This window comes from Pocillopora verrucosa, chromosome 3, assembly GCF_036669915.1.
Source record: "Pocillopora verrucosa isolate sample1 chromosome 3, ASM3666991v2, whole genome shotgun sequence".
NCBI classification, from domain to species: domain Eukaryota; kingdom Metazoa; phylum Cnidaria; class Anthozoa; order Scleractinia; family Pocilloporidae; genus Pocillopora; species Pocillopora verrucosa.
This window is the reverse complement of record NC_089314.1, coordinates 26,225,097-26,240,227: the sequence shown is the minus strand read 5'-3', so window position 1 is coordinate 26,240,227 and position 15,131 is coordinate 26,225,097. Positions and strand designations below refer to the sequence as shown.

General features: G+C 36.7%; 1 protein-coding gene and 1 long non-coding RNA gene across 2 annotated transcripts; both read right to left on the bottom strand.

Moving 5' to 3' along the window:
• Positions 1–5,824: 5,824 nt before the first annotated feature.
• On the bottom strand, positions 5,825–7,971 carry LOC136279686 (ficolin-2-like). Its single transcript, XM_066163622.1, has 4 exons — positions 7,959–7,971; positions 7,745–7,795; positions 7,412–7,663; positions 5,825–6,963 (listed from the first exon to the last, which is right to left on the bottom strand). Exons 1-4 carry the CDS (start codon positions 7,969–7,971, stop codon positions 6,698–6,700), a joined length of 582 nt encoding a protein of 193 aa, XP_066019719.1. The 3' UTR covers positions 5,825–6,697.
• A 1,373-nt stretch (positions 7,972–9,344) lies between these two features.
• LOC131782995 (uncharacterized) lies at positions 9,345–11,736 on the bottom strand. Its single transcript, XR_010717085.1, has 3 exons — positions 11,526–11,736; positions 10,378–10,467; positions 9,345–9,841 (listed from the first exon to the last, which is right to left on the bottom strand). It is a non-coding gene; the product is annotated as an uncharacterized lncRNA (long non-coding RNA).
• Between the last annotated feature and the right edge of the window lie 3,395 nt (positions 11,737–15,131).

Here is a 15,131-nt window from a genome sequence, read left to right as displayed (position 1 = left end):
CGATCATCTCGAGCAATCTTCCAGTTCCGGTGAATTCGTCTCTCGTTCATTCATAAAATTCGCCTTGAGCAGTTTGTTTACTATTTATCATGTGAAAAAACGTGCGTGTTTTTGTGAGCCACAATTCAGCCGGATTTCACGGAACATTTCACCTCCACTTAGAGACTAAAAAAATTCTGGCAAAAGTGTGAGATTCGACCTGCCAAACTATTTAAGTTTGTAAACAATTGCAGAATGTGACCTTCGATGGTTTGACATTTCTGACAGCTTTAGTCTTGTACAGCCAATCAGATATTTGAACTGTTATAACAACGATTCTGATCGGCTTATTGTACTACGTCTCGTGTTTCTCCCTACACTTCTTTTTCGTGTTCGAACCGCTTCGTGTGTGCTTTACAACAGAACAGGGCACAGTCAAGGCTTCTGTATTTGTTAAATAGAAGAAATTTTGAGTTAGATAAAGCGGATTGTCTGTTTTAAGGTTATTTACTTTGATCAGCAGGTAGCATATGTAGTTCGTGTAATTGTTTTGAGGAAACGACACCAAAAAGAGGAAACACAAAAAATTTAAAAAGGGATTTATACTCACCAGTGCAACAGAAGCATAATGAGAGAATAATTCCAAGGAAGATATAGAGAATACTAATGATCGCTTGAAGAGAAAACTTGAACTGCATCGCTATAAATAAATAACTGTAAATTCAAGGTAATCAGTATGATAGTGCATGAGCGTTCCAAAATATAAAACTTCCTGTTTTCCTGTAAATTTGAATGTTGACAAATGTTAGGCAGCTGTCTGCACTGGAGTATTTTTAAATTCTTACTCTATCTTGTAAATTTCATCTTATTTTGATAAGTCATAATATTTTATAAAGCTTCGAAGAAGAACGAAATAGAGAACATCACCGTTATCGGAGGTGACAGGAGTTTATCAATATGTTTATTTTCAGCCTGTTTAACTTTGAGCTTGCGGCAGTTAAGTTAAGAGCAAGAAATGAATTTTTGCAGACTTGCTACCGACAAAGATGTCAGATCACTTCTGAAATACAAAATGTGAACAATTTATCCTGATGACTTGCGGCAATCAAATTAAGAGCAAGAAACAAATTTTTGATTTGACTTGCTGCCGACAAAGATGTCAGATCACTTCTGAAATACAAAATGTTAACAATTTATCCTTTTTTATCTCAAAATGTTCTTCACCACGATAGAACAGCATTGCACATTATTAACATGAAGATAAATTTTGTAGCAACTTTAAATTGAACAATGCAATAAATGTATGTAAAGTACAAAGGCCTAAGTTTTTAATGTTTCGTTTTGCTCATGGTAGTTGAACAGGGTAGTTAGCATTAAACATCACCCAAACATCATTATCTTAGACAGGTCGCACGCATTCTATGACTTTCGGATGATATTTGAGAACTTCAACCTAAAAACTTTCAAATTTGTAACAACTTTGACCAGAAGGGTGTGACAGAATGTGAAATATCGTGTGGCTGAATTGACAGAAATTTACTCAAAATTTTTCTTGATCATTTCTGCAATCAACGCAATTGGTCTGAGCAAGAAAGGCTTGGTCTAAGAAATATAGATGAGTAACCCACAGATCTCTTACCTTCTGAGCGAAAAAGTGTTTTTCGTACTTGGTTTTGTTCTTGAGGGTATCAATAATGAAAACTTTATGGTGTCGTGCTTTTCTTCAATTTATAGAACTGTTTGAACTTCTGTAACTATGGTTACAAAACAAAACCGCTGTTTTATACGCCACAGTCCTTCTTCCTGTTCAGCTGTTCTAATTTCTAAAGGGGTAAGTTTCTAAAGAAACTGTGGTGCTGCGTCAGTGGGAGAGTAGAGCAGGTAATTTAGTGTTAACAACTGGGTTGAAAACGTAAATTAGCCACCGTAAAGGGTAAAAAAGCTGACGTTTCGAGCGTTAGCCCTTCGTCAGAGCGATTGACGAAGGGCTAACGCTCGAAACGTCAGCTTTTTTACCCTTTACGGTGGCTAATTTACGTTTTCAACCCAGTTGTTAACACTAAATTACCTGCTGTTCTAATTTTTGTTAATCATCAGGTCAAAGCTTTTGCGTTTTAATCTAAATGACTGCGGAGTCTCATCTTAGTACCACTGGATATGACAGTCAATGAAATATTTCTATGAAAATCTAGTAGTATGTTCCGAAATACATATATCGCAAGTCTAACTCTTAAACAAAGCTGCAAATTATTTGGTCAAGACACTTTCAGCGAGACATGTAAGAAGTTTTAGAATTACACAACGTGGTCCTATTTTCCTTGGTGATATGTGTTATGACAGGTTATGACAGGTCTTCAAGTTAAAAATTTATGAAAATATGTCGGAATTTTTAGAACTACACAACGTGTCGCATTTTCCTCACTAAAAAACTCACGTACATAGATGTTGTCAATGGAACCGTTATCTGTTTCTTCCTCTCCCTACGCTTTGGTATTCAATTTGGCTGGCGTTTCGTCCTGAAAACTGCATATGAGTGTCAAATTTAAGTTTCAGCTGCTCGTGTGGTGGAGAAAAAATAAAGTCTCGTGAGACGGCCATAATATTTAAAAGCATTATATGCGAGAGATTATCTGAAGTGAAATCTACATTTTCTGGGTCGTTCCGCTTCAGTCGTTTCACTTGATTCGTTTTGGTCGTTTCGTTTTGCTGTTTCGGGTCTTGGTACATGCCGAAATTATAAACGATATCACCACAAACTAAACATTTCGACTTAATATCTGCCCGCTGCAAAAACTAATCTTACTAGAAAGTGCCCAGAAACTTGGAAAAAATGGCGATGAAATGCAAGGGGTACATGACGACTTTGAGGTTTCTTTTTTTTTTTCACCCAGGAAGCCATAGGCCTGCTTAATGATAAAATATACAGTGTTACAGAGAATGTGATATACTGTTACAAGTAAGCGTTGTACGATACTGTACTTCTCATCGTGCGCGAAAACCTTATTTGCACTAGGGTACTCTTGTTAAAAGAGGTTGTTATTGACCACAAGGTAACTTAGTTCTAATAACTGAGTTGACAATGCAAATGGTCCCCATAAAGGGTTTCTAAGGCTACCATTTCGAACGCCCCTCAACAGAGCTTTATTAATAACATCATTTTCATCGTCGCTCGACATAATTCCTGTGAATACGTTGACCCTCGTGCAAAAAATGGAAAGTAGCTTACAAATATATTTCTTACCTTCTGACTGACAAAATGTTTGTTGTACTTGATATTGTGTTTGGGTATGTTATGAGTGGTGAACATAAACGCCACAGGCCTTCTTCCTGTTCAGCTGTTCTACTTATTTGTAGTCATCAGATCACTGCTTTTGTGTAAACTGTGGGTGACTGGTTTTCTCTAAATAACATTGTAGAAGTATAATACTCAATGAAATACCTCAATAAGAGTCCTGCAAACAAAGCTACAAATGATGAGATGAGATCAATAATTGTAGGAACCCAAACACAGTGAGACAAAGTCTCGAGGGAAATTTGAAACAAGCCTAGGACGTTATAATTAACCATTAATTTTCGCGCCCATATACTGGCTACTTTACAAAAAACACTCTTTTTGCAGAGTCTAGTAAACTATCAAAAAGCTGGTCGCAACTGCGCATCCGCATCAGATAAGCAGTTGTTTTTTACGAGCGGTCTCGGATGATATGAGAATTAAGAGGAGAGTACGTTTTAAAATAGATAAACCTCCTTCTGGCTTGCTGGTATTTCAGCTGATAATGTCCTTGGCTGAAAGACTGTCATAAAAACGTCACATTTTCCCTCGAAGCTTTGCTACTCGGCAAAATATTTTTTTAAAATTTTTGGACAATATCCCAGCCGTGGACATTATCAGCCGATTTACCAGCCGCCCAAATGGATTTATTTACTAATTAGTTGTATCTCAAAAACAAGCAGAATGTTAAGGCCGTCGGAAAAATCTTCAAACGGCCGTCAAAAGATACGGTCATTGTTCCAAATATTTAAACCACGAAAATATCGTATAAGGGGTCTTTCTTTTTCTATTAGATTAAAGTGAGGGTCTTAAATACCCCAAAGAATATCAATCGCTAAAAAAGTGGTGTCGTGCCATCGTTAATAAAACTATTTTTAGTGCTGTAATCATGGTTACAAAACAAAATATGTTTAATAAGCGATGAACGGACGCGCTTTAGTTTTTCTTCCTAATCATACGTTCCAATTGTAGGTATTCATCAGTTCATGGTTTTGGTCTTTTATATTTTTGATAATCCAGTACAAGGTTTTTGAAAAGTGCCGGAAAGTCAAATTCTATAAAAAAGCCGCAAATGATTAGATGTGAATGATAATTGTTGGAACACAAACGCAGTAGAATTGACAATAGAAAGCATAAATATTTCTAGTTTAAGATCGTGTTTGCCTAAAATCTTTTGCTTTTTTTAGCTGGTGGCTTTCTCTCAGGCAACCAGGATGAAGAAATGATACAGCAAAACGAAACATGCGAAACCACCGAAATAACCAAAGCAAAACGATCGAAACAAATTAAAACGAACCTAGCGACCAAAACGAACGACCGATATGACCCAAAAATATACATAAAATAACACGGGGGCAGATCTAGGGGAGGCCACATAAAGCACAGTAGTCTATGGTCAAAGGTAGGGACCATCTTTGAATCGTACGTCCTCGACGTCAGAATAGGGTAATTCTGTTTTCCAATTATGTGAGAAGTTCTTCTCAGCACCATCGCCTGAGATAAGATTTCTTGTCGTTCTCATTATATATTCCATGTAGAATTTTTGTGCTTCTCAGAACGAGTTTTATTGCGTGGGGAGCCCGCCAGTTCGAACGACATTTCAACCTTAACTGTCCTTTAAGTGTTCTGACTTCCGGTTCTCTGTTACGACTCTACTTCCGTTTATTGTACTTTCAATTATCGAATGATACTTCTACATCACGTCTGACAATACGTTTTACGACTGGCATCCTATTTTATACAAACCCAAACACAAGAGCCAGCTCGTAGGCTAAACAGACGGCGGTAAGAGGTCTTACATCCTGAGAGACACCGCCGGTAATCGGCTTTCATTGAATCCGTGCTGACCCTCAGGAATGACTACCACTTAATTTCTCCTTACATTGTTACCCCTGAATCAAACATTAAGGTCATGAGAAAAAAAGAAATGACCAACTACTGAAGAAGCTCTTGATCGTTAAACAAATTCTCCCTGTCATCAGCTGAGGAAATGTATAGAGAGCAGTATGGAGAATATGCATCCTGATGTTAGGGAGTAAAGGGTGAAACGAAGGTGAATCGTTTGAGCCTGCCACTAACAAATTTCTTTCTTTCACCAGAGACATGAATTTCAGAGAGTGGAAGGTGGAAACCTACCTGCAGATTCTTCGGTACCTGGGACGCGCACCTAAAGATGTAGACAAACTCACGTCTAAATTTAAAACTTTATACGAATTGGACGCCATAGCCGCAGAACGAGCTGAAAGAAAGGTCTCCGTTTCTTGATTTCGTTCCCCATCGCATTCAAATTGTGAAAAACCGAAAACTTTTATGTATCAGAGATTTTAATCATTTATAAGTAACTAAAGCTGTAAGGAGTCCTCTTTCAGCCTGCAAAGATCACAATCGATCCAATAGGCCACTTTCGATACATCAAAATTCTAGAGTGGCTCCGAGACTAGAATAAAACAAAACATATTTCACCTACTCATCCTTACATTTGTTATTTCTACAAACTCACGTTGTAACATAATCACCTGATGAGCCATATCTACAAAATGGACCTTGTGCGTGACAATGTGTTCTTATGATTAAAATTGCAATATGTTTATCAATAGCAGTGCAAGGTATTTACTTTAACAAAAGCTAAGAAAATTGAATCAAAAGCAACATATGAAGCATTTTAGAATCATCGACATTACAGTACTGCATTCCAGTGTACACTAGAGCTTGAAATATTTGTTTTTCTGATAGCGTTCTTTAGATTCAAATTATTGGGTAATTGTTTGGAGTTTCGTTATAGAAATCAAAGGGAACTAGAACTGAATTAGCGACTGGGTTTATTCTTCTGATCTTGACTTTAAAAAAATGAAGGCTGTGTGATCGCTTTGCGTCCCGTCAACTGAAAATACGAGTCAAAATTGTAAAGAATCAAAACTTGTAGAACCGAGATAGAAGGAGCGTAGGAAGCCTGGTGGCTATGATGATACAAGCCATTTAGATTCGAGGATAACTCTTGTGAATACCTCAGACCCGCCTAAAAATTTTATGAAGACAGGGTCTTTTCAGCCGCTGCCCCCAGGCTATAGAATGTCTCACCCATAAACCTTAAATTGAGTCCATTAGTTTCTGTTTTTTGAGAACAAATTAAAGACGCATTTTTCCACAGCTACTGATGATGAACTGTCAATTTACAACTATGTTCAGGAGCTTTTTGCATCTACTGCTATATAGATTAAGTTATTATTGCTATTATGATGATTATTATTATCGCTTAACTGGCCCATTCTACAGAATCAACTATTCCTATTTTGAAAAACACGCACAAAGAAGCAAGAAAAACCTGAACAACATTTCGCTAAGCTCCAATTTAAGAGTGATTATTACATGCTGAATAGACTTGATCGAGACAGTCGTTTTTTTGGTTAAGTTGGTACTGTATCATTGTTGTGCCATAAACATGACAGTTCAGAAATCCACTGGTCTTATTTTCATCTCGGTTCTCTTGAGGGAGTACTGATATCCTTTCCATTTTTTCCAGTTCACTCCATCAGCATAGGAGGAGTGATTGCCACGAAGATATAAACCATTAAGATTTGAGGAGTGACAATGCTTGTACCACCAGGCTCCTTTGAACGTAGTGGCGCAGTTGTGACCTCCCCTATTGTCATTATCTTGATCTCTAGTGGTGAACGGCATACCGCGATGATAAGCAAGAGATTCACCAGAATTTCCTGACAAAATGAGCCGCAGTATGAGTGTTACGTTTGACCAACTATTAGCCGTTCGTAATTCAAAAGAAATCTTGAAATATCAGATAAGTATAATTTAACCATGATGAAATGGAGTAAAAGTATTTTATTAATATCTATGATTTATGTCAAAGATTCTTGAGATTAATCATTCAATATGATAATGCCAATAAATATGTTTACCGAGACACTCATCATAGTTGGATTAGTTCGTCAGTTAACTGCGCATGATCCACCGGCGAATACATTTGGACTAATCAATGTCTGGTATTCACTGTTCAGGATTGCATATCGATGAGATTACTTTTTTTGTCTTCCGAAGCTATCAGTGTAAAATATGTTAAGCATATTTACATCACTCAGCACTCTCCTCCCCCCCCTCCCCCCTCTTAGAATGACTAGAATAGAAGCGACGAAATGACAGTTCTACCTGAATAAGAACCAAGGATCAGCTTGTATTTGTCTTTCTCACTCATAACACCAAACAAGTTATACTCGGCATATGCTGTGTTCCCTTCAAAGTCCTCCAAGTCCACACGCAACATGCTGTTATAATCTGAGGTCAGCCGGTGAATCTTGTCCAGTCCCAACCAAAACTCACTTTTCAGGTCACCAAAGCCATGTTTGTAGTCGTTCCAGTAGCGGTAGAAATCAACCGAGCCGTTCAGTCTTTTCTGGAACACTGTCTAGCCACCACTGGCTGTTGTTTGGTCACAGAATACATCAAAGGCAGGCAAATTATCAGGTTTAATGGTGTACACACCGTCAATTGGTTTACCTGCGGACTTGTAGATTTCTGAGCAGTTTCTTTTGACTGAAAATCAGTAAAAACAAACAAAAAACAAAATAAAACAAAACGCCCACTTTAAATGGTTTGGATGTTGACTGATTTTTGTTTGCTTCCTGACTACTGCTCTGGCTGATAAAACGTAATTCTGAACATTAACTAGTACCATTTCCTTTTCCTTAATATCTACCAGCTATATTCATGTAAAGTTACAGTAATAGGCTTTTCCTTTTTAACTCGTGTATTGCATGCATGCGCAAGAGCGAGTTGTAGATATGTGGAGAGTGGCACTCGCTCGCTCGCTCGCTCGCTCGATTGGTCGATTCCTGTAAACTTTTTTTCAATTTTAGGCTTTTGAGTGCATTTGATAGTATTTAGCGAGTAATGAACAAACGAAATGGCGACCTTTGTTCCTAAGAATTTTGGTGGGGTGAAAAAGAAGCCAATGATAATCTTAAAAGAGTTTATCTTTTTTCGTTTAAGTTTCAACAAGCGGCGCCAGCGACTGGCACGCGTGCCAGGATTCACATTGAAATAATAGAACAACCTTCGTTTGTCATAAAATTGTAATTTACAATCCTTGAACTTAAAAACAATCCAAAGATTCATTAAAAATATCACTTACTCCGAAGCGGAGTTTACAGGTGTTCAAAAGCTTTTTCTGTTATGGCGTGAGATTGGGGACAAAATCGATCATTACATTACGTATCGTGTGTTTTTTCTGTGTGAAGCAACAAAAGGTGCCGGCGACTGACGAAATTACAGGTTAACACGAAACTCAGATAACACCTAAACAAACAATTTTAGCTACTGATTTTCCGCGAATTTTTAAAGAACGATTTTCTTTTAAGTTTCAAGACAATTTGAAGATTCAAAACAAATATTACGTACTAAAATGCGAAAGTTATACACCACAAAATTGATAAATAGGCCTGAAATGAAATTCTATCTTGTTTTTGATTATACGTTGCCTAGCACGTGACCAAAATCTACCCAGGCTGAAATCCAAAACGACGGTGGCAGTCTGGGCTTAGTTATATCACTCAAAACTCGTTCCTGTATGTCTCATTTGATAAAGAGGGAATCATTCGTGTTTTCATTAAGGCAGTATTGCCTTGATTTTCCAATATTTACAATGATAGACAATAAATTTCACTTTTCACCTACATTTACTTCCAACCTTTTCTTTTGAACCAGAAACAAAAATTATATATATTTAAAACACATGACATCATTCACCCTTGTCAAATGTAATAGCATGATCCTTTCAATTGTAATGCTTTCTTATCCCAACGTTACTTTGTTTCTTTGCTACATTAGCGAACACTGAACTACTGTTCTTACTCTAAATATGACAAACAACCACAAAATTCCCTAAACCAGATAACATTAAACATAATCCAAAAAATCATGCAAGTCATCTGTCAATTCACGAGTTTGCTCACAGACCACTTTGATTAGCTTTACTTCAGTGGTTACTATTTTGTTCTTGAATTCAAGTTTGGGACTGAAGTGAGTAACTCCTCTCGTACTAAACGAGAGACTTGCCCACACAATCCTCTCATTTCACCTTCACTGATTTGGCAGGTTTCTCCAGTGAATCTTTCCCAACAGACACAACGAAAACCTTTATAGGTGAATCCAGCCTGACAGGTGCCACTGTTTAAGCACGGGCTGCTGCTGCATGGATTCTGTTGACAAAACGAAGTAAACTTTTGTGCAGATCTTCCTTATGCCAAGAATAATATTGCTTCTGCCTAAGAAAATGAAACAATCTCTTCTACCATCTTAGTTTCTTAAGAATGTAAAATGTTACCTCGATTGCAAGATATGTGTAACCCGGATTGTTCACGAGAAGGAATGTAGCATGGTTTTCCTCCGTGGCGTTGTTCAACTCGCATTTTTGGTTTCCTCCTGCAACAGGTCCAACATTGATGGACACACAATTAGGCTCCATCAAACACATTACTTTGCAGCTCCCTTCGTTTGACACCTCTGCACTTTTGATCGCGTGATTTTTCATGGCCATGTTCGGTATTGCGTCCTTGAATTTGATGTGTCGACTAGCGTCGTCTATGGTAGGCAAAACAAATATATGGTCTAGTTTTCACTCACATGAGAAAATTTCTTATTTTCACTGATGAAAAAGGCACATTAAACCACTTTATTTCAAAACTTTACTGCATGAGAACCCTGACGAGTTTTCCCTAAAGGTGATTCTCATCTCTTGAAAATTCAACGTAACTGGGAGGCTTTCATTACCAAAAATTGATCTTTGACTGTGAATTAATGAGCGGAAGAAAACATTTAAAACTATATCAAGAATATTCTCATAGCGTTCATTACCTTACCTCGATATCTGTGAATCCTTTGTTTTAGTTCATCATTTTGAGCCATTTATGTGCATGTGGTGAGGTCTTTTTGAAATTGGACTTTTTTTGTATCTTTTATTCCATGATAGAAGACATTTTGAGTTAGATAAAGCGGATTGTCTGCTTAAAGATTATTTGCTTCGATCAGCAGGTAGCATGTGCAGTTCGTGTCATGGTTTTGAGGAAACGACACCAGAAAGAGGAAACACAAAAATTTAAAAAGGGATCTATACTCACCGGTGCAACAGAAACATGGCGGGAGAATAATTCCAAGGCAGATATAGAGAATGATAATGCTCGGTTGAAGAGAAAACTTGAACTGCATCGCTATAAATAAATAATTGTAAATTCAAGGTAAAAAATATGATAGTTAGCGTCCCCAAATAGAAACCATCCTATTTTCCTTTAAATTTGAATGTTGACAATAGTTAGACAGATGTTCGGCATTATTTGCTAGCTTTGTCTACTTAAAGGGACTCTTAATTAGCACAACATTTCGGAGGCAAATACTTCGGTGAGTTATGTTATTGGTCTATAACACGTTGTTATGCTAACAGGCTTGTGTCATCCCTTGCGCAAAAAAGTGTGAATTTCTTCATATTAAATATTTATTTTCGACGGTGAATTAACCACTGCAAAAGGCGCAAAAAGACGAAAATAATAGACCGTTGTTGTTTGTCTACATTGGAGAATTTTTAAATTCTTACTTTACCTTGTAAATTTCATCTTATTCTGATAAGCCATAATATTTCATAAAGCTTCGGAGAAGAACGAAATAGATCACATCATCCTTATCGGAGGTGAAAGGAGTTTATCGACATGTTTATTTTCAGCCTGTTTAACTTTGAACTTGCGGCAGTAAAGTTAAGAGCAAGAAACAAATTTTTGCAGACTTGCTACCGACAAAGGTGTTAGATCACTTCTGAAATGCAAAATGTTAACAATTTATCCTTTTTTATCTCAAAATATTATTTAGTACGATAGAACAACATTGCACATTTTTAACATGAAGATTACCTTTGTAGCAACTTTAAACTGAACAATGCGATAAAATGCATGTAAAGTACTGAGGCCTAAGTTTTTTATGGCTCGTTTTGCTCATAGTAGTTAGCATTAAACATCACCCGATTTTATCTTACTTAGACTGGTCGCAAGCATTCTATGACTTTCGGATGGTATTTGAGAACTTCAACCTCGAAACTTTCAAATTTGTAACAATTTTGACCAATAGGGTGTGACAGAATGTGAAATATCGTGTGGCTTAATTTACAGAATTTAACACAAAATTTTCCTCGATCATTTCTGAATTCAGCGCAATTGGTCTCGGTAAGAAAGGCTTGGTCTAAGAAATATGGATAACTAGCTCACAGAGATATGCTTCTTACCTTCTGAGCCAAAGTGTTTTCCGTACTTGGTTCTGCTCTTGGGGGATATCAATAGTAAAAATTTTATGGCGTCGTGCCTTCCTTTAATGTATAGAACTGTTTGAACCTCTGTAACTATGGTTACAAAACAAAACCGCTGTTTTATACGCCACACTCCTTCTTCCTGTCCAGCTGTTCTACTTGTTGTAAGTCATCAGGTCAAAGCTTTTGTGTTTAAATCTAAATGACTGCGGAGTCTCATCTTGCTTCCACTGGATATGACAGTCAATTAATATTTCTATGAAAATCCAATAGAATGTTTTGAAAAACATATATCGCAAGTCTAACTCTTAAACAAAGCTGCAAATTTCTTGGTTAAAACACTATCAGCGGGACATGTAAGAAGTTTTAGAGTTACATAACGTGGTCCTATTTTCCTTGGTGATATGTGTTATGACAGGTTATGACAAGTTCACGTTTTTCAAATTAAAAATTTATGAAAATATGAATTTTTATAACTACACAACGTGTCGCATTTTCCTCCGGAGTTAACCACAGTATTATATATAAGGTTATGGTTTTCCGATTTAGAAAGTATCTTGCAAAAAAAGTTCTCCTCAAAATTATTCTTATTTTCCTGGGCAACCAGGATTAAGAAATAATATCATGAAACTAAGATCCGAAACTAAAACCAAAAACAGCAAAATGATAGGAAATAAGCGACATGCAAAACCACCGAAATGACCAACACAAAAAGATTGAAACGAAATGGACCTAACGACCAAAACGAAACGACCGAAACGACCAAAATGGTAGACAAAAAAAATTGATAAAAATAAATGAATGCCCAGGGGTGTCAGGCTTCAGTTGTCATATTCATCTCATTTAGATTATGATCTACTCCTAATCTGCCTCACGGGAGTTATCTCTCTATTAACATCAGCTTGACGTGAGGCGTCGAGGAAACCATATTGAAAAAAAAAATCAATAAAAAACTCACGTACATAGATGTTGTCAATGAATACCGTTATCTGTTTTTTCTTCTCCTTATGCTTTGGAATCAATTTGGCCGGCGTTTCGTCCTAAAAACTACAAAAAAAACTAAAGTGTTTCGTCCTAAAAAACTAAAGTGTCTAATTTAGTTTTAGCTGCTCGCGTGGTGGAGAAAACATAAAGTTTCGTGAGACGGCCATAATAATTTAAAAGCCTTAAATGCGAGAGAATATCTGAAGTGAAATCTACATTTTCTGCGGTCGTTTCGTTTTGGTCGTTTTGCTTATTTCGTTTTGGACGTTTCGTTTTGGTGTTTCGGGTCTAAGTTCATGCCGAAATTGTAAACGATATCACCACAAATTAAGCATTTTGACTCAATATCTGTCCGCTGACAAGAGTGATCTTACTCGAAAGTGCCTAGAAACTCAGGAAAAATGGCGATAAAATTCAAGGGGTACATGTCAGCTTTAATTTTTTTTCACCCAGGAAGCCATGGGCCTAAGTAATGATAAAATATACAATGTTAAAGAGGATGTGATATACTGTTACAAGTAAGCGTTGTACGATACTGTACTTCTAATCGTGCGCGAAAATCTTGTTTGTGGTAGGGTACTCTTGTTCAAAGAGGCTGTTATTAACGACAAGGTAACTTAGGTCTATCAGCTAAGTTGATTATGCAAATGTCCCCGTTAAGGGTTCCTAACGCTACCATTTCGAACGCCCCTCAACAGAACTTTATTAATAACATTATTTTCATCGTCGCTCGACATAATTCCTGTGAATACCTTGACCCTCGCGCAAAAAATGGAAAGTAGCTTACAAATATATTTTCTTACCTTCTGACTGACAAAATGTTTGTTGTACTTGATATCGTGTTTGTGTGTGTCAGAAGTGAAAGTCGTGTCTTGTTACCCTCTAGAGAAGTGTTTAAAGTGCTGTAACTATGGTTACAAAACAAAACGGTTTAATGAGAGGTGAAAATAAACGCCACAGACCTTCATCCTGTTCAGCTGTTCTACTTATTTGTAGTCCTCAGATCGTTGCTTTGGTGTTAACTGTGAGTGACTGGTTTTCTCTATGTAGCATTGGACAAGTATAATAGTCAGTGAAATACCTCAATAAAAGTCCAGCAGATGAGTTTTGAAGAAGTCAGCAAATCTAACTCTAAAACAAAGCTGCAAATGATGAAATGTGATCAGAAATTGTAGGAACCTAAACACAGTGAGACAAAGTCTCGAGCGAAATTTGAAACAAGCCTATAACGTCATAGTCAACCCATTAATTTTCACGTAATTATATTGGCTACTTTACAAAAAACATTCTTTTTGTAGAGTCTAATAAAATATTAAAAGGTGGTCGCAACTGCGCATCTGCATCAGATAAGTACTTGTTTTTTACGAGCGGTTTCGCGTGATATGAAAATTAAGAGGAGGGTACGTCACAAAATAAATAAACCCCCTTCTGACTTATTGGTATTTCGGCTGATAAGGTCCTTGGCTGAAAGACTCTCCTATAAAACTTCACATTTTCCCTTGAAGTTTTGCTTCTGGGCCAAATATTTCTAATTTTTGAACAATATTTCAGCGGAGGACATCATGAGCCGATTTACCAGCCGCCCGAATGGGTTTATTTACCAATCAGTTGTATCTCAAAACAAGCGGAATGTCAGAGCCGTCGAAAAATCTTCAAACGATTACAGTTGTATAGAAATCGGCTATCAAAGGATACGGTCATTGTTCCAAACATTTAAACTACAAAAATACCATATAAGTAGTCTTTCTTTTTCTATTAGATTAAAGTGAGAGTCTTAAATACCCCTGAAAATATCAATGGCTAAAAAATTGGTGTCGTGCCATCGTTATTAAAACAATTTGAAGTGCTGTAACCATGGTTACAAAACAGAAAACGTTTAATAAGCGATGAACAGAAGCGCTTTAGTTCTTCTTCCTAATCAGTCATTCAAATTGTTGTTATTCATCAGCTCATGGTTTCGGTCTTTTAAAAAGTGCCGAAAAGTCAAACTCTATGAAAAAGCCACAAATGATTAGATGTGGGTGACAATTATTGGAACACAAACGCAGTAGAATTGAAAATAGAAAACATAAATATTTCTAACTTAAGATCGTGCTTGCCTAGAATTTTTTTGCTTTTTTAGCTGGTGGCTTGCATCGAAGTATTTGAAGGTTTTGCAAAAATTTACCTTTGATTGGTTTTTCAAATTGATCGTGGAAGTACAATTAAGAGAACATTGATATTCTCTTGTAGAAGTATTTATAGTAGTGGTAGAAGTAGTAATTAATGGTATTAGTACAGGTAGTATCTCCAAAAGTCTGATTTGAACAACCAAAAAACATTGATCTTATGGTGGACAGCAGTACAATTACATCCTGTTACGCTCCTTTATACAAAGACAGACAAAGTAAATGGATATTGTAGGGAGAAATTACATGTGAATCACTTCCGTGAGTTAAAGGGTTAAGTCCTCTGGTTTGTATGTCAAGTAATATGCAGGTTTTTATCATTTCCTTGTTATTGTTTATTATGTTCAGAAGGGAGAGTCCTATTCATTTTAGTTATCAGGAAGTCGAGAGCGCAAATTCAAATTCCAATCCTCTGCCAAATTGTGGATCAACA